The sequence below is a fragment of the Hyaena hyaena genome, unplaced genomic scaffold (genome assembly GCF_003009895.1).
Source record: "Hyaena hyaena isolate Hyena2069 unplaced genomic scaffold, ASM300989v1 scaffold_615, whole genome shotgun sequence".
NCBI lineage: Eukaryota > Metazoa > Chordata > Mammalia > Carnivora > Hyaenidae > Hyaena > Hyaena hyaena.
In genome coordinates this window covers 77,388-98,387 of record NW_024081248.1, presented here as the reverse complement: position 1 = coordinate 98,387, position 21,000 = coordinate 77,388, and the positions used below count along the sequence as shown (strand labels likewise).

The 21,000-nt window shown below is 34.1% G+C and overlaps 1 protein-coding gene across 1 annotated transcript in view; it reads right to left on the bottom strand.

Moving 5' to 3' along the window:
• ICA1L (islet cell autoantigen 1 like) overlaps nucleotides 1-21,000 on the bottom strand; it is an 82,291-nt gene that overhangs the window by 49,729 nt on the left and 11,562 nt on the right. Inside the window, exons 3-9 of the mRNA XM_039257392.1 lie at nucleotides 12,267-12,435; nucleotides 9,716-9,788; nucleotides 8,336-8,459; nucleotides 6,988-7,186; nucleotides 4,017-4,142; nucleotides 2,553-2,651; nucleotides 1,267-1,352 (exon numbers count right to left, since the gene is read on the bottom strand). Of these exons, the coding sequence (XP_039113323.1) occupies nucleotides 1,267-1,352; nucleotides 2,553-2,651; nucleotides 4,017-4,142; nucleotides 6,988-7,186; nucleotides 8,336-8,459; nucleotides 9,716-9,788; nucleotides 12,267-12,435 (876 nt within the window). The remainder of the gene's footprint in view (nucleotides 1-1,266; nucleotides 1,353-2,552; nucleotides 2,652-4,016; nucleotides 4,143-6,987; nucleotides 7,187-8,335; nucleotides 8,460-9,715; nucleotides 9,789-12,266; nucleotides 12,436-21,000) is intronic.

The following is a 21,000-nucleotide window of genomic DNA, read 5'->3' as shown; positions in this document are numbered from 1 at the left end:
CTCAGCATCTCAGCATTAAGCCATTATGAACTGTGCTTCATCTCCATTTATTCTGTGCATACATTAGCAAGATGTGTCCTAGGGTGTCAGAATAGCCTAAGAAAGGTTATTTTTTGGATCTAAGAATACTCATTTTCCACAAAAATTAATGGTAATTGCTTCTTTGCCTTATACTGTATTGACTTACAAAAAGTTTCATTGGAACACTCCACTTTCAGATAACAAGGGAAACCTATATGGCATTTATTTGCCAAAAAACACACACAAAAATAGAGCAAATAGATGCTAATGGCTTGGAACGAAATCTCCAGTGACCGTATATATACATGATTATTTAAATTACTTGGATGGAAGAGAAGGTGAAATGCTTTGGAATCTGTTAACTCAAAAGGTAACTCAGAATGCCGAATATGCATGAGACGATTATGAATAAAACTTTCATGAAATGTGATAATGGAGAAAGTTTACTAAATTAATATATTTAATGTAACATAGGATTTTAATTATCAATGTTTAACTAATAAATTGCATTTACAACTACACATTTGATATATATTTTATCTACATCTTAAATTGTTTATATATTCAAATTACGCAAAAAATCTGTGTGGATTTCCCCATAGAGAAAAGAGGGGAATGCGTATATCCTGGATCACCTTCCACTCAACAATATATGGCTTGTCACTGTTCTAGTCTTTATTTCTGGGTTTATTATTATACTCAGTGCAATCTACTAAGATGAGAAGTAAACAAAGGTAAGATATAATAAAAGGGAAACAGGCAACATGAAGGATGTGCACAGCAAGAGCTCCCATTTCCAGGTGACCAGCCCCAGTCCCATTTGTGTTGCTTTACAGATTTTCAATAGCTTCTGTTTCATAGCTGCTGATACCTGTCCCTTTCTCTTTCAAGCTGCCTCTTCTGTTCTATACTCCTGTCATCAACTTTACCTGCCATGTTAAAAATGGCAGCAGGAAGTGGATAAGGCTTTAAAACAAATGTTTAATATTAATTGGAAAAATGGGATGCCTAGTTGGCTTAGTGGGTAGAACACCCAATTCTTGATATCAGCATCATGAGGTCAAGCCCACATTGGGTGCAGAGCCTACTTAAAAAAAAAAAAAAAAAAAAAAAAACTTACAAAATATTAACTGGAAAATGACATAGAAATAAATATTCAATAAGTCGTAAAAGAAACAACTCTTTCCAAATATATCATATAACAGTATCTAGGACTTCCATAACCCCATATTTCTGCCTGCTTACTTATTGAGGTTTTCAGTGAGAGAACTGTTTTCTATTTGTTCTTCTTTGTGGTCTTCAGTAAGCTTGCTTGGAGTGTCTTGTAGTTGCTAAGGATAAGAAATTCAATGTTAAGTAGATGGAATCTGTTTATCTCTTTGTGCAAATGAGCTGAGAATAAAAATTCTAAAGAACAACATAAAATAGGGATAGTTCTGAAGTAGAGTGAGAGATATGGGAAATGTATGATAATGTAATTTGACCTGGGCACGATGTCCCAGTTTATCCTGGCTGCCTATGACAACCACACAGACCATAACATGGGCCAGCACCAAGCTTTACAAGTTTGTGATATGCCAAAGAAGACTTACACTGTGTTACTGACTTCTAATACAATGCTGAAGATTTTCAACTTCATCTGAACAGAAATTAGATACTAAATTTGCCTAAAAATATAGTATGCTATCCAGTGAAGCATTAATATAGAAAAAGTAAAGAAAAAAAACCATACACACAACAAAAAACATAAAGACTAGAAGATGCTATGCCAGAACATGACTTAAATATCCATACCAAGCTGCAAGAGATGAATCCATCACAGATACATCTAGCTTGAGCAATCTCAACAATAACATTTTCAAGCTCTACTGAAAACAAGACAGAATGATAAGGTCAAAGGTACTGAAACCTAGCCTACCAGAATTAAAGAACTGATTACCATAGTTCAGTACCATAGTTATTCTGCTGGATAAGCCATATGCACAGAAGGCTGACCAGAAGATATACGAATGTTAAAAGCATTATAATCAAAGCCCGAGGGTACCTTTTACATGTAGGTATTAGAGAAAAAGCTGATCTAATACAGTAGTCTCTTCAGCTGTAGTCACCCATTATTTTTGTATCATGAATCATATCTATGACAGGAGTGTAAAAATAAAGCAAGGAAATTTTTCTTTAACTTCTAAAATTGTTGGTAAGTACTCTGGTTGTTATTGAAAACCAAAGACCATTTTCCATCACTTGATCCTCTTAAGTTTTTCTCTTCCATCACTTTTTCTTATCTCGTTTACATTTTAATTTTCTTTTCTCTTGCTCCCTCCTTTACTCCTCACCTCAATATCTTGAGCCTACAGCAGTATTCTTGTTTATTTGTTTAGTGTTGCTGGTAGCACTTGGAATCAGGGAAGTACAGAAAAATAATTGGCTGAAGGAGTGTAGAAAAATGTTTCCCATATTTTGTAAATTCAAAATTAGTTTCAGTGTTATCCAAATGAAGTACATCTAACAAAAGAACATCGAAATAATTGTACCTTGAGAGCTACAAAATCATATAGATGAAAGCCAGTACTGGCCCCATGGATCTGGGACATCAATTGAGCTGTTTTCTCCCAGAATCCAAGCAGTGTCCTCTGCAGAAAAAGAAAGGTTGTCACTACAGTTACAATTTTTTTCACTGCTATTTTTCCTCACATCCTGTTGTAGTAGATGAATGGTTGCTGAATAACAAGCAGTAGGAAGTAAAATCAATTTCCAAGTTGGGGGAACCAGAAAGCAGTGTTAATAATAATTCTGCATAAGAACTGGCAACTGTATCAGCATATATATGTACCTATCTGTATATAGCACTGGAAAGTACACTGGAGTCAGCTAGAGAATAATATTACTGCATTAGAACACCCCTGCAAGAGTTTAAAAAAGAAATGTTAAAAGCACAAAAAGACCATATCTGTATTAGGGGTATGTGTGTAAATCTTTATGTTGGTAAGCACATATAAGCCCTTATTAAGTTGGACAAAAATAATATGTACCAATAAATTAGTCTTTCATTTAGGGCTCAAAAGACTCGCCAAAAAAAAGTGTGTTCTCAAGCTAACTCAAGTAACTGGACATTTTCCTTGCTGCTTCAAAGTTCCTATTCAAAGTGAGGGGGCTGAGTGGAGAGAATAAAGGAGAACTGAACTAACAGCTGTTGTGTTTCAGGGATATGCTACATGGATTGCCAGTTACTTTTATTTTCAAGTGCATCCTTTGGTGACTCCTGAATTCCATCCACAGTACTGACCTGAATTAGGTAGATTTCCTACAAGCATCAATGAGTGTCCATTCCCTTTAGTTTATTATTCTTTTCTTAGGTAAATACAGTTCATTCTATTTTGCCATTTAAAAATACATGTTAATATCAGTACCTGCTACTAATTAACATCTGACTTATTCACTCTATGCTATTTATGTGTGATTTGGGGTAACAGAAGCACAAGTGAGAGACTGCTGATATGAAAGTGACAGAATGAAAAGAACACACGACCTAGCATGAGAAAATAGGTTTTTAATTCCAACATTGCTGTTTACTTTAATTCTCATAGGGTTTCACTTTATTCAGCTATAAGATGACAGTAAAGTTTTATACTTTTGGGCCCCAGAATCTTTGCTTCAAATCAAACTGTATGTAGAAGTTCAAAATTGAGTAGCCTGGGGATCCAGGGCTCATGGGCTGTGAATCCTGCTTCAACACTCCCACTCAAACCTAGATGACCCCTAAATCTCCCTCCTAGGACCCCAAGGGGAATAATGTGAAGATACAGGAGTAAGCAATCCCTAAGGTCTTTTTCAGTCGAGAATTCTATGATTCTCTGTCATAACCTCAGTAAGTCAATTTTCAAAGTCAAAGGAATCTGATTAGTTATGCAATTTTTTACACCCATTAGACAACTTTTAAAAAGGAATCTCACCACTCATCTTTACTGCAAGGACATGCTGACCATGGAGGTGGGTACCTGGTAGGTAGTGAGTGAATGGGATAACATATTGCAGCGACTAGCTCCAAGTAAATCCACTTTCTGACAAACATCCATCTTTAACTTGTCAAAAGAAGCTTTGCTATTTCTCACTTGGACCTGTACCTGCAATCACAATAATATTTATTATTATTACTGATAATACAAGTATAAATATACCATATGGGTTCATGAAATTGCATTAAAGAAGACTAATTTTCAGACACATGAAATTGTAATAAAGAAGACTAATTCCATTTCCTTGTATTATTATTTCTTGATTACTGTTAAAGATTTTGTTTATTTTTAATAACTGGAGATTCTTTCCAGCAGATATCTTTGCTGAGAAAGTATGCAATGATAAATGAAAAGTGCACAGTTAAGAAAAGAAACCTCTACAGATTCCAATTAAAAAGAAACATCCAAAACTACTAATGGGTAATATATAGCTAATAGAAGAATACATGGAAAGGAAACATTAAAGTGTTGAAAGGCATTAATAATTACTCAGAATCAGGGGGATAACATTTATAAATTTAAATATATGCCTATTATATTTCTTATACATAAGGTAAGTCATATGTCACCAAGTAGCATTAATATTCAATTTTTAAATATACTAATTTATTCATTCAACAAATATTTATAAGGTATTTATTATGTGCCAGGCACTGGGATATTGTGGTGAACAAAACAATGTTCTTTCCTACCATCTCTGAGTGGGGAGGCACAGGAAAAAGCAGCAGTAAATAAATATATAAGATTATCTCAAGTTGCAAAGATTACATATAAGTGAAAAGAAATTACTACTTTTGCTAAGATGGTTAGGGAAGTCTTTGGTGAGCTCACGTAAGATGTTTGAACTGGGACAGAAAGATGATTAGTAGGCCATGCTAAGATTCTGAGGAAAGCATTCCAGGCTCAGAGAAAAGCAAGGACAAAAGTCCTGGGAATGGAAGGTGAAGAGCTTAACAAGCTTGTAGGACAATACAAAATAGGCTAAAGCATATTACTTCCTGAGGCATGGAAAGGGTTAGAGTCTAGAAAAGTACAAAATATGGCTGCACAGGGACCAGGGACCAGACTGTGCAGGGCTATTTGGGTCCAGATAAGTTTGAAATGCCTTTTTTTTTTTTTTTTTAAATTTAGGTGTGGGGTACCTGGATGGCTCAGTCAGTTGAGCATCCAACTTAGGCTCAGATTATGATATCATGGTTTATTAGTTCAAGCCCCATGTCAGGCTCTGTGCTGACAGCTCCCGAACTAGTACTTTCTTTCTTAAAAATAAATTAAAAATTTTTTAAATAATAAAATTTAGGTGAAATTTAGGTAACATATACTTAACCATTTAAAAATACAGAATTCAGTGACATTAGTGCATTCAGATTGTTGTTCAACAAATTTCTTGGATTGTATTCTAATTGTCAAGGATTATAAAGGGGAAAGAATAACATGTTGCTGTGGTCTACACAGCTGGTATAAAGATTATATCAATATTAAATATGATTTAGCAGCACTCTCCACAATAGCTAAAACATGGAAAGAGCCTAAGTGTCCATCAATGGATCAAGAAGATGTGGTTTATCTATACCATGGAATACTACATGGCAATGAGAAACAATGAAATCTGGCCATGTGTAGCAACATGGATGGACCTTGAGGGTGTTATGCTGAGCGAAATAAGTCAGGCAGAGAAGGACAAATATCATATGTTTGCACGTATAGGAGGATTAGGAGGAACTTAACAGAGGACCAACCGGGAGAAGAAGGGGGGAAATGGTGGGGGAAAGGGAGAGAGGCAAACCATGAGAGACTCTTGAATGCTGACAAAAACTGAGGACTGATGGATGTGGGGGGGAGGTGGGATGGGCATGGAGGAGGGCACTTGTGGGGATGAGCACTGGGTGTTATGTGGAAACTAATTTGACAATAAACTATTCGTAAAAAAAAAATATATTAAATATGATTTGTATTATATGTACTCTATGAAATGAAGGACTGAATTTTATTATTCATGTATGGTGAACTTAGGGGATACAATTCAAAAGTAGTTTATTTAGCAAACATATCAGTCTATACATAGTTACTTTCAAAGTCTGTGGCCAAGGGGACCCTGGGTGGCTCAGTCGGTTAAGCATATGGCTCTTGGTTTTGGCTGAGGCCATGATTTCAGCTGGATTCACGAGTTTGAACTGTGTCTGGCTCTCCTGAGAATTCTCTCAGGAGAATTCCTGCTTGGAATTCTCTCTCTGCCCCTCCTCCATGGTCTCTCTCTCTCTCTTTGAAAACAAATAAACTTAAAAAAAAATTCTGTGGTCAAAATATGTATTGTAGCAGAATAAAAATATGATAATCTTCACTTTTTCCTATAATACCTGAATTTACCTGAATTGTTACTTAAATTTATTTTTTCCTCAACGAATAAACGATTTCGCTCCTGCAAACAAATCCCAAAAGCCCAGGGAAGCAACACTTAAAGGGAAGCAACATTTGGGGCTCCTGGGTGGCTCAGTTGGTTAAGTGTCCAGCTTTGGCTCAGGTCACGATCTCACAGTTTGTGGGTTCAAGCCTGGCATTGGGCTCTGTGCTGAACGCTTGCTCAAAGCCTGGAGCTGGTTTTGGATTCTGTGTCTCCTTCTCTCTCTGCCCCTCCCCTGCTGGCGTACTGTCTCACTGTCTCTCGAAAATAAATAAATGTAATAAATAAATAAATAAATGGAAGCAACATTTATATTGTGAGAGGGATTAAAAAAATTAATAGAAAAGGTTGACGGGGTCCGGATGTCACTAAAGAATTAAAAAAAAAAAAAGTGTAACAATCTTTAGTACTTCAAAGATCTCCAAGCAGCCAAGAATTTATAATATAACATTTTTCAAAAATAGCCTGATATTTTATGATCTCAATTAAATTATTTTGTGTAAATTCAACAGGTTTGTGTACCAAGAAAAGGAAAGGGATATATTTTCATACTTTTCGGAACTTTTCCATTTGTTTTAGGGTGTCTGGGTCCAGCTCTTGGGATACATCTTTCATCCACAGCAGCGCTCCTCTGTATTCTGTGCGTGCTTGCTCCATCCGATTAATTGTCACCAAGGTATCAGACACTGCCCTTTGACTGAATGTTGCCACTTCTTGCTTAAGACGAGACAGAGGAGTATACAGGGCCAATCTAATGGCAGAGAGGTAAAAATCAGAGGGATGTACATTCCATAAACAAAACAAAAACAAAGGTTTAAAACAACCTTAAAGCATATCTGCTGTCCAGATGAGTCTATAAAACAGGTAATTATTAAGATGCCTAAGGAACTTTATATAGCAAATAAAGATCATACAGCCAACTTTGAATTGTTAATAATGATGTCTGTATCTCTCCTTTGCTTATTTTAAGAAATGTTATTTTTCCAACACTTTGGATATTAATCCATGTGTAAATAACCTGTCAAGTATATCTGCCATTTAGAAGAGGTCCATGGGTAGAAGAGATCCTGTATTCACAAAGTATAATCCTATATATAAATAAATAGATAAATAAATAAATAGAAAGCTTAAATTTGACAAATTTAGGTAAAACCTAGATATGGAAAAGCAGATAAAATGCTAAAATAACTAATGAGTATTGAGTTCTTAGCAGGAAAGGATGATGACAAAAAAATCTAATTTAAGAAACACAAATCAAACCCAGCTCCTCTGATCTGCTTTTCTGGCTTAGTGGCACTAAAGGGCCTTGAACTGAGTGTCCTGTCACTTTCTTAATGATGGGCTTCTGCACTGATGTTGTGTTTCAGAATAAAGCCACTTACATTATATATTGTCATTACAGATAAAGTCTGTTTTTATTTTTCTTCTGAAAATTGAAAGATTTTGGCTGTATTTAATAATTGTTGGAGATTCTCTGAAGTATCTTTATGTTAAAAATCTGTAAAGTGATAATTAAGTAGAAAAAATTCCCTCCACCTAAAAAGAAGTTTTAATGTACTCCTAAATAAGACAGTATCCAAAAAAAATTAAAATATATATTTTATATGCATTTTATATGCATATAAAAAGTATTTTTATGTGCCTGTTACATTAAACCACATAAGGAATTTAAATATAGGCTTAAAGCCTATTTATAGGAATTAAGCAACTAGAATGTCAATTTTTGAAGTAATTATCTTATATACAAAAAAATAAGAGGCATCCAAACAATTATATGCTATATTTCTCTTTGAACCCTCTACTGAAATGATCACTAACCTTTACAAATATGCAAATTAAGGTACACAGATCAAAACTGTCACAATGACTACAGATTTAAGGATGATGTAAAACTATAAACCTCTGCTTGGCTGAAGAACAGAGTGCCTTGCCAGCAGCATCCATCATTTTACCAGCTTGCGTTGTATCACGTTCTGCTTGAAACTTTAAAAAGAGTCCTAGCTCGTTTTCTTCCTCTGATATGACTAGGAAAAAATTACAATACAGTTAATCGTTTTCTTTCATCATTTGTTAAAGACACATGACTGAAATTCTCACAGCAACAATTCTCTATACATAAGAATTACTTGGGGAAGAGGAAGAGAGACTTATTTTAAAAATGTAGATTCCCAGGCTCCATTTCCAGAGATTCTGATTTTATAGGTCTAAGAATCTGCTTCCCCCTACACACAAGTACTCCAGATGGTTTTGATGTAATGAATTCATGGACCCTGCTTTGGGAAGCAAGGGGGCAAAAAAAAGATTCCAAAATGACAAAACTACAAATGCATTTTCAAACGTGCAGACATGCATTTCAGGATTACTGCCTCTAACAAAGTCTTCGTTTTCTATTTAAACTTAACCTTGACTCCCACCCTGGTTTCAGTGACCTATGCTCAGTATCCCAGGCCCACAGACATCCACGGTTTTATTGCTGAAACCATAAAATTTGTCAGTCATATAGTATATTACTACTCATTGTGGTCCACTGATCAATTCCAGTCCAGAGCCACTTGTTATCAGCCTGTAACAAGTACCAAAACAAAGAAACTATTGAGAAGCTTACTAATTTGATGAGTATTTTATATCTGTTGAATATAATAATAATGATGATGATGATGAAGTATGTTTATATTTTGCATGTCTTCTTTAATTTCATTTGTCTTGAAATTCATTTTCATTGTATTTTATAAAAGTGTCAGTTTACAACAGATTGAAAGTAACACACAAAGCAAAAAAGTGGTCTTTGACAACAAAATTTTGGACGTCTGACCCTCTAATCACACACAGTAAGACTAATAAAGGGGGAACACATAAAGTATTCAAATTATTAGCTTAAAGTGAAAAATGACAAATGTCATGCCTAATTTCACCCTGGTTTACTGATGGAAAACCTGGGGAAAGGGGTGTCTTGCTGGCTCAGTGGGTGGAGCATGCGACTCTTGACTCAAGAGTTGTGAGTTCAAGCCCCATGTTGAGCATAGAGCCTACTTAAGGAAAGAAAAAAATAACCTACAAAAACTGAAAAGGTAGTCTCTTGACACTTCCAGCAGAACTCAAGCCCACTCACTAGTTCCCCACTCACACTTCTCCTCGCTATCACTTCTTTGTCATAAGGGACCTCAATCACACAACAGTTCAGTAAACTACTATTTTTACATTAAATCTTTCATTCTCAAAAATGTAAGTAAATTATTTATTTTAAATGGGAATTACTGAATAGATATATGGGATTTCATACCATTAAGTCTTAGTTGATATTTCTCAACTATCTTCAGAAGTTCAGTGCATGTCTCTTGAATGGAGTGAAAAACCTTTGAAATATAAATTTTATTAGGACAATTTAAGGACCATAAACATAAAATATCTGTTATAAGCACTTCAAAAACAGAACATTTTTATGTATTATGTCTATTTGCCTTGACTTTGATGTATTGGTTTTATACAGGTGTAGAAAGCACTTTTAGATTCTCTCTTGTGGGCTGGAAAAAATGGTGATAAATACATGGGAACTAATAAAGATTTATAACTGTGAAGTGTGTCCTCCCCTCAGTTCCAAACTATCTAAATAGCAAAAATGTAAATCCAATATAAACTGTATCAAATACTGCCAACTACAGACGAAAAGAGTATAGATAACCCTAGAAAATGTTAATTCTCAATCTGGTTTTTCTATAATATTATCCTAAGCAAAGCAGGTCAGTAAATTACCATAAAAACTAAATAATGTATTACAACATCATAAATAAATTACTTTTCTATTTTAATTTGGAATTTTCCCTTCATTACTATTGTTGCTAATAGCTAAAAGTAAAATAAAATAACCAGGAGACACTCATTTCAAAGTAAGCACATGAAAAGTTGAGATTAGGACACACATAATACACATGAGGTAACTCTTCATACACAACTGTAAATTTAGGTTTTCCGAGGCAGATGAAGTGTCATAGGTTTTAGGGTACAGCCTTCTTCCCACAAAGTCCTAGGCTGAAGAATTATTATAAGACTTTAATTAAAAAAGACCTTCACACTGCAGCAAAGTCTTAGGCCCTAATATTTTGAATTTATTTGAATCAAATAAATTTCTAATATCACCACTGAGCCTAAGTATTCTCTCTCTGAAAGTTTTGTTATTCTGATATGTGATCTGACCTAAGGAAGATTAGTGACAGACACTAAAATCTAAATGGAGAAACAACCATCAACTTTCCACATAAGTTTAGGTATGTTTGAAATGAATTTGGTATATTGCAGCTTAAAAAGCTGTTTTAAATCCATATGGAGGACTAGAAAAGGATACAAAAATGATAGCTCTACTATGATGAAGTGATTATGGTTGATTTTTTTCCTCATGGGTCTTTGAAAGATTTATATGCAATTGGTTTTTATTTTTACAATGACTTTTTTTAGTGTGAGTGAAGTATAATTTGACAAATAAAACTGTAATATAATTAAAGTGTACAACATGATGATTTAAGTACACATATAATGAATGTTTTTCTCATTCTTAAAAGATATAGTACAAATGTCACAGAAAGTACTTGGGTGATTCAAAATATTTGACTAATGGACAAGAATATAAAATATGTCACACAGCCTACCTAACGATGTAAAACAAGACAGAAAAATCTACATCTGTGGGAATATATGTTGAAATAGTGAACCCTTCCTTAGCCTTAAAATATTTATTGCTTATAATTAAGTCCCTTCATTTTCTCCACATTTATCACTGAATCCTAAGAATGCTTTTCAACACACATAGTAAAAGCTTGTTAATTTGTTATCTATTTCCATATTTGTTATGGCAATGACATAAATTTACTTTTTTTAGAATAAAAATGTTTAGGAGATTAAGACCTATTTAATTAGGCCTATACTTTTAAAGATTGCAACAAATTATTATATTCTAAGCATAACAGAACTCCTACTTGGAAATACCTGTAAAAAGCATCTTCAATTAGTATACATACATGGAATCAATAAATCTGCATTTAAGAACCCAGACTGTTCATTAATATACATGAGACTTTCCTCTAATTAGCTTAATTACTTAAAACTATAAAATACTCATAGGTTTAAAGTCATTTCATGGTAATTACTTTATTTAAAATGAAAAACATGGACAAAAAACACACTATAAAATACTTCAATAACTTTATCCCTAAATGGAAACAAAAACTCTAACTTATAAAAATCCTCACTCAGGAGACCCTGGCTGGCTCTTGTGGTGAAGCATGCAACTCAAATTCTTGAGTTTGAGACCCACATTGGGTGTAAATTTCTTAAATAAATAAATTTTTAAAAATATTTAAAAAATAGAAATAAAAATCTTCACTATTTGATTTCAATTAATTTCAGTGAAGCACAAGGCTTCACATAAAAGTGGTACAAAATATTTTGACATGTTATATGCAGCTATAACTTGTACAAGTAATAGACAAAAAGATTCATGATATTTATATTAATTTCAATTAGGAGATAAAGGTGATAAAACTATTTTGATTAGTAAATAATGATTAGAAATAATTTTATTTAACCAATCTATTTGTAGACATCTAATCAATATAATATTTAGCTTAAAAACTTATACTTGTACCAAAGAAACTGATTTATTACTTATCTAACTTATAAATACTAGTCCTGCCAATTCTTAATTTGTGCGAATTGTGACCTCTTACTCAGATCTGATTGACAGATGAATATAATTAAATATTCCATTATCAAATCTGCAAGTTCTTCAAAGTCACAAATAATAATCAGTTATATGCAATACAAAGAATCCCCAAATTTACCTCGAGTTTAGCATCCAGTTCAGCGTCAGATGCTACCACGTGCTCATCCTCCTTTTTTCCTGTTGCTTTGATAAAGACCTGTTTAGTTTTCCAGTATTTCTTTTGCATTCTGCTAACTACTGACTGGTTATCTTCTGGTCTGGGTTGCCCAAAGGAATCCATGAAGTGACTACAAGGAACAGACTAAATTTCTTACATTTTTTTCAATAATATCTAGCCAATATTTAATCCAATTGAAAAAGTAAAAAAGATACTAAGTAGAATATCCATGTTAATAGCTAAACATTCTAATATTTGCTCTGTAAGGTCTAAACTTGTTATAATTATAACTTGCACAAGGAACAGGCAAAAAGATTCATGATATTTATATTTCAGTTAGGAGACAAAGGTGATAAAACTATTATGATTTTGCTGCAATAATGACTGGAAATAATTTTATTTAACCAACCTATTTGTAGACATCTATTAGTTTCTAATTTTGCTTTTGTAATAATACTGCAAAATGAACTTGTATATAAATCTTTGCATATTAGTATCATTTCCTTAGAAAAGCCTCCTACAGTTATAACTGCTATGTCAGAATGCACAATTAATAAATATTCTCAGATACTCAAAGATTCAGGGGCCCCTGGGTGGCTCAATTGGCTAAGTGTCCGACTTCGACTCCGGGCATGATCTCACAATTCATGGATTCGAGCCCCAGGTCGGGCTCTGTGCTGACAGCTAGTTCAGAGCCTGGAGACTGTTTCAGATTCTGTATCTCTCTCTCTCTCTCGGACCCTCCCCTGCTCATGCTCGCTCTCTCTCTCAGAAATAAATAAAAAATTTAAAAAAAAAGATTCAGATACATACTCTTCTTCAAAAATCATTCAAATAAATGCTTTAGTATCAAATAAATAAAAATAAAGATCTCAATAAACATTAAAAAACATTTTTTTTAATTAAAAAAATGGTGCCTGGGTGGCTCAGTCAGTTAAGTGTCCAACTTTGGCTCAGTCATGATTTCATAGTTCACAAGTTCAAGCCCCACATTGAGCTTTGTGCTGACAGCTCGGAGCCTGGAGTCTGTTTCCAATTCTGTGTCTCTCCCCCTTCTCACTCATGCTCTCTCTCAAAAATAAACATTATTTAAAAATTTTTAAAAATTAAAAAAATAAAGATCTCAGGTATAGGGGAGTTATTTTAGAAATAAAGATGGAAATTAAAACCTGTGAACTTGAAAATTAATGTTTAAGTAAATCTTCTTATATGATTAACACAGCTATGTAAGGAAATGCAAATGTGAAAAGTGTTCCTTAAGGAGATGTAAAATAATAGTAATAATAATAACAATAATGGTTTTAAAAGCCTAAGTTATTCCAATAAATGGTGGGAAGCAGGAACACAGGGAGATATTGATGTGATTCATTCATCTTTTTCAGAATCAACAGATGTTAATGTATTATTTATATTAGTAAAGAAATAGAGATTCACCTTATTTTTTTAAAGTAATTGCTAATTAAATAAAACCAGAATGTTTACTTTCTTTTTTTTGATTGTTCAGATCTTTATTTGTGGAAATATGAATTTCAGCTAGTATTGTTGCTTAAGCAACTTAAGTACCAATTACTAAAGCAGAAAAAGAGCTGAATTTTTTTTTTCATTCATAGTTTATTGTCAAGTTGGTTTCCATATAACACCCAGTGCTCATCCCAACAAGTGCTCTCCTCCATGCCCATCACCCCTCTTCCACTCTCCCCCACCCCCACCCCCATCAGCCCTCAGTTTGTTCTCAGTACAGAATGTCTACTTTCTAAATTACTAGGGGAAAAACCAAAGAGCAAGAAAAAACTAGCAAAAGCAACAGCAGGGAAAAACAGGATTAAGTCAACATAACAAAAAGTATAAACTAAGATGACAGAATAAAAACTACACTATTTAGTATGATAAATGCAAACTTCCTTTCAAATATAAAGAATTTCAAACCATAAAAAACAACAACAACCCATAATGATATCCAACTACATGCTATTTGGGGTCAACCTCAAACAAAATGACACAGAAGAATTAAGGGTTAAGATAAGCCAGGTGAATACAAACAAAAATAAAGCAGGAATAGTAATACTAGTATCAGAGCAAGAAGGTTTAAATAAAAAGCATTAAATAGAACAAAGTTAAAATGTAAAGTCCACAGGTGACCACTTTTCCAGATGTCCTCTGGATATTCTCCTGGATTCCTGGCAGTATAGATTAGCCACCATTTAATTGGAGAACCTCTCTTATGCTATGCTGGGTAACCTGGAAGGACATAGTTGATGGAAAATAGAATTTCATCTTGGTACAGAGTGAAATTAGATTTAATATAATCATTCTACTGTTCTGACACATAAGAGTCTTGAGGGAAAACTTGTAATTTATCTCTTTTTTAAAATTTTTTTTTAATGTTTTATTTATTTCTAGGAGAGAGAGAGAGACAGCGTGAGCAGGGGAGGGTCAGAGAGAGAGGGAGTCACAGACTGAAACAGGCTCCAGGCTCTGAACCGGCAGTCAGCACAGAGCCCGACACGGGGCTCGAACCCAGAACCGCGAGATCATGACCTAAGCGAAAGTCGGACGCTTAACCGACTAAACCACCCAGGCGCCCCGTAATTTATTTTTAAAATGGCATATTATATACAGGGCAACAAAAATACATTTACAGGCAGTTTCTCAACAAAACCAACAAATCTAGACTACAATAAAGGAATATATTTAGGGTAATGAGTGAAAGAAAATAAACTGTTGGGGCACCTGGGTAGCTCAGTTTATTGAGCATCAGACTTCAGCTCAGGTCATGATCTCACAGTTTGTGAGTTCAAGCCCCACATTAGGTTTGCTGCTGTCAGCCAGTCAGCACAAAGCCTGCTTCAATCCTTTGTCCCCTCTATCTGCCCCTCTCCCACTTTTTCTCTCCCCCAAAATAAAAAAATTAAAAAAAAAAAAAAGAAAATAACCGTCAACCCATAATCCTTATCTATCCAAACTGTTCTTTAAAAAATGATGGCCAGGGAACTTTCAGAAATGCTAACAAATTCTTCAAGCTGAAGGAAAATTGCAAGTGATTTGGATCTAAAGGAAATAATGAAGATAACCAGAATTGGAAAATGTCTGGGCAAATATGAGTTTTTCCTTTCTTAATTTCTTTAAAAGTTATAGTTTAACATATGCAGATAGAAATAAAAACAAAAGCTTAATTGTCAGTACTCTGCCATTTTTAGATCATTTATACCTTCCCCTACTCCCTTACCACCTCATTCTATCATATTACTATATGGTTCTTTTTGGTAATATTTACATGCATGAAGTATACAGTTTTTAGCTATATACTTTTGACAAATGGATAGATATTACAGTATAGAACATTTCTATTGCCCCATAAAGTTTCCTTATGTCCTTTTTCAGCCACAGCCTAGCCTATAACTTTTGATTTTTTAAAATCTTTGATCAGTTTTTCTTTCTCTAGTTAGTGTGTTTTTTTAGTGTTTATATTTATTTGAGAAATATGTATATACATCTTTGCATATTAGTTTCATTTCCTTACAAAATCCTATAGTTATAACTGCTATGCTGATTTTGTTGGTTGAATTATTTAGGCTCATTTTGAGTACAGACTCTTAATTTTTTCCTTCCTTCCCTCTGTAGCTATTCCTCCTCACTAGTAGTTATATAGTTGCCTCCAATTCACCTTCAGGATTCCCACGGATTCCCACTTCCACAGCATCTTATACTGATCATTTTAATGATATAGTGATATATGATGATATCTGAAATACTATTGATATAATCACATTTGAAGGAATGCTGCATAGGAACACTTTTAATTTCTCACAACCTGCAGAAACTGAACTCCTAGATGCCAGAGCCTACATCTATACTGATAGCTCAGCACATCCATCTCAGCCTCACTCACTATTTTATCTTTCTACTGTATTGTTGGTTCATGTTTCTCATTTTTAAAAATTTATTTTAGACTGCATGCACACAAGCAGGGGAGGGGCAAAGAGAGAGAATCCAAAGCAGTCTCTATGCTGTTAGCAGAGAGCCTGATGTTGGGCTCAGTCTCCCCAACTGTGAGATCATGACCTAAGCTGAAATCAAGAGTCAGACACTTATCTAACTGAGCCATCCAGGCACCCCTGGTTCATGTTTCTCAATTAGCTAGCCAAGATACATCCTTTTGGGTTTGCTTCTTAATTTCTTTTATAATTACTATGAGTAGAGAGCAAATGTTACTATGCTGTCTTAACTATAGATCTCCTTTATTTCCAGTAAGAGTAGTTTTTGTGTGTGTGTGTGTGTTTTTTTTTACTTGAACAGTCACCACATAGAACACTTTATTCCTTTTTACACTATACTATTTTTTAGCTACCTCCTGTATTTGAAGTACAAATCATAAATTATGACAAATAAATATTCTCTTTAGAGGTAATTCTATCCTCCCTTTAACATCTCATTACTGTGACATGACTAAAAAGGAAGCAATATACACTGACAGTGATGTGCAAAATGAGGCAGTGAAATCCCCTTGGAAAAAAAAAAAATCGATAAAGACTTTTGACCAAATACAACATAACTGGTTGATGCAATTAAGAAAATATATTAGACAAGTTTGCCGTTTAATATTAATGTAGTACTCCTGATTACCTTGGCTCCCAAACCATAAATTTTCTTACAAACACAATCAGCATTTCCTCAAAGAATCAGTTGGTAATGATTTCAAATAAGGATATGGAAACTCCAAAATGTCAACAAAGTTTTCTCTGCAGTAGGATAAGGGTGATAGTTTTCTGTAGTCTCCAAATTTACTACAATTATCATACATAACCATCTTTTGTATAACTATTATTGTGAAAAATGTCTATTTGATTATCTAGCCTAGTTATATCTTTTGGTTTTGTCTTTTTCATATTTATTATTGTTTTGCAGCACTAGCAAGCCCTTATCCGAAGGTGAGAGTCATTCTTTCACTGTTAAATATACATTAAGTAGTTATACTTTTATATAGACTTTTTTCTTATCTGAAATATAACTTTTCTTACAAATACCATATAAAGGGTATAAAACAATTACATACAGAAAATATATTCCATATAGGGTTAGAGTGAAAAGTTTACATTAATCCCATCACTCAACAGTGCTATAAAGGGCTTAGAGTATTATTTGCCCTCATTTGTTACAAAATAATTCACTAGACACATTAGCAAGAGTTAGTAAATGCATTAAGTTTGAGAATTTAAAAGTTATGACAAAAACTATGTATTAAAATAATATTAAAATCATACATTATTTATAAGAGAATTCCTATCCCCTTGTCTTGCGAACAATCTCTCAACTGTTATTAACAGAAATAAGATTAGAATTCATGCATACTAGGTGTCATAAGTGATATACGGAAGAAAAACAGAGATTTTAGCAGCATGAGACAAGGAAATATTCCAAAAATAGGCTGGAAAAAAAAAAAAAGGTAGATTGATGATAATTGTAGAGGTCTCTATATTTCTTTAATAGGTCATGTGGAGCTAATAAAGTTTTTTGAGTAGCAGAAAGACTAAACAGAAAGTTTATAACAGTCTTTCTACATTCCATACATAATCTAGTAAGAATGAGGACCAAGGATCATTACCATAAGAAGAAATCTGAAGGAAGAATCTATAGAATTTGGTTAGTAATGACTTAACTATTCCTGAAAAATAAAGGGAATTAGAAGTGGGAACATGATGCATCGGATGTGTGAAATTCTGAGTCTGAAATGTTAAGTAGCATATGAATTTACAGAAATATCTAAAAGCAATTACAACTGTAGTGATAAAGATTGTTTCAAGTTTGGGTCTCTAGTCAGACTGCCTCGGTTTGAACCTAGTAACTCTACTACTTACTAGCTGTAGGACCTTGTAGGAGTTGCATTAATCTCTATGGCCTTTATTTTTCTCATCAGTAAAATAGGAATATTAAAGTAAATAGATTGTTATAAGAATTAAATGAGAAAATACATGTAAAGCACTTAGAACAGAAATTGTGGATATCTTAGAATGAGTATTTTATATTTTTTCGTTTCATTTTTAGTGCAGCTCAGATTAGAAATGGTGATTTTGGAGTTATCTATAAAAAGACAGTAAAGGGGCACCTGGTTGGCTCAGTCAGTTAGGTACCTGACTTTGGCTCAGGTCATGTGATCTCATGGTTCATGAGTTCCAGCCACAGGTTGGGCTCTGTGCTGACAGCTCAGAGCCTGGAGCCTGCTTCAGATTCTGTCTCCCTCTCTCTCTGCCCCTCCCCGACTTGCACTCTGTGTCTCTCTCAAAAATAAACATTTAAAAAATTATATTAAAAAAGACAGTTAAGCAGTGATAACTGATAAGACCTTAAAAAAAGAAAGCAGAAAGGTGGTAAAATTTGGAGGTTTCAGGAAGGTGAATCAAATTTGGACCAGGCTCTTGGTACTATGCTATGGATTCACCAAGATATGAATGATAGGTTAATGAGAAATGTATTCTTTATATAATAGACATTTAAATAACATAATTAAAAGAAATTTAAAAGAACTTCAGAGGTTATTTAGTTCAACTTTCTATTTTGATTCAAAAGGGATGGAGACTTCCATAAAATGAGAGACCAATAGGAGCTTATAAAAAAAGCCTTATTGGGACACCTGGATGGCTGAGTTGGTTGAGCATCTGACTGGCTCAGGTCGTGATCTCATGGTTCATGAGTTTGAGCCCCACGTCGAGCTCTGTGCTGACAGCTCAGAGCCTGGAGCCTGCTTTGGATTCTGTGTCTCCCTCTCTCTCTGCTCCTTCTCTAACACTCTGTCTCTCTCAAAAATAAATAAAGATTTAAAAAAGTTTTTTAAAAAGCCTTATCATAACTGAGGGTATAAAACAATAATTATATAGAAAATATATTCGACAGAGTTAAAGTGAAAAATTCCATCACTCAACAGTACTATAAAAGGACTCAGAGTATTGTTTACCCTCATCTGTTACAAAGTAATCCACTAGATACATTAGCAATAGATTTCATGTGCTTATTAGACAGTTTTCATTAATATGTGACTGATTATGGGGCGCCTGGGTGGCTTACTTGGTTAGTGTCAGATTTGGCTCAGATCATTATCTCATGGTTCATGAGTTTGAGCCCCATGTCGAGCTCTGTGCTGACAGCTCAGAGCCTGGAGCCTGCTTCAGATTCTGTGTCTCCCTCTTTCTCTGCCCTTCCCCTGCTCATGCTCTCTCTCTCTCTCTCTCTCTCTAAAATAAATAAACATTTAAAATTTTTTTTTAAAAAATGTGACTGATCAGTATGAAATTGGTAATAGTAGACCATTTTTTACCTACAAAATCAGCAGTTTCATATGGTTCAACCTAATAAAAGGAACTCAAGTTTACCAATGTGATCTAACTCATCCCTGAAGAAAGTGCTTTGTGGGCAAATGATCTGCCTAACCAAGAACACATCTCAAGTCAGGAAAGTAGGCTGACTAGCAAATTGGCCTGGAGAAAAAATCAGTTCTGAACTGCTTTTTTGCTACAACAGCAGAGATAAGTAGATCCACCAGACTACATGGCCCACAAAGCCATAATTACTGACAATATGACATTTTACACAAAAATTTTGCAGACCTCTGATCTAGACCATGATTCTCAAAGTACAGTCTGAAGAATCATAAGTTTCTTAAGCTTTACAGTTTATAATAATATCTATTCCTTGTTCATATGTACATACATATACATATATATACACATTATATATATCATATATAATTTTTACAGATACTGCTTTGAGTAATCTTTCATCAATTGTCCATTAACTTGGGAATGGTTTTTAGCTCTAGCCAACCAATGAGTAGACTCTTTGTCCCCTTTCATGTATGAAGATAAACTGAAGCCCACTAAGATTATTAGGACTACTGATATGAAAGACAAACTATCAAGTCACTGATTGAGAATCTGCCTCTGAAACAGCTCTAAAGTATATATGTTATAAAGTACCAGCTTTAATATTTGACTAGAAGTGCATGAAGGTTATAAACATGAATTCTTTCAGACACATAAATTTAACTGTTATTTAGTCAAACGTGGTTTGGTTACTGAGAAACTAGAAGCATTACAGGACTACAGTAGTTGAAATTAACAAATACAATGGACACAAGAACTAGTGCAGAACTGAATTAGCTGAAATTTCCAAATAGTCCCAATAAGGAAGTCAGTTTAACACACGTATTAAACGCTGGCTTTGTTCTTGGTGCTACAACTTGGCTCTGCACTCATAACACCAATAAGAAATTAATATGAGAAAATTAAATTAAATTAAATACAGGGCATCTGGGTGGCTCATGTCAGTTAAGCATCTTACTTTAACTCAGGTCATGATCTTACGGTTCATGAGTTCAAGCCCCACTTCATAGGTGAGCCCTGCTTCTCTCCCTCTCTCTCTCCCTCTTCCCATCCTCGCTCACTTGTACCCTCTCTCTCAAAAAAAATAAATAAATACAGACCTCTGTTTATCTAAAACAGAAGGATGATGGCAATTACTTGCCACCATTAAATTACAGACCCAAAACTCCCATACTTAGCAGGTAGGTTGCACACAGAAAGGTTACCACCTTGACCAAATAATTCTTATAAAAGGACTAGAGCTTAATCATTTTTCTACAAGAGTTAAAAATTATATAAAAGGTAAACTCTTAGAAGAGGCTTAAGACACCTAGATGTTTCTG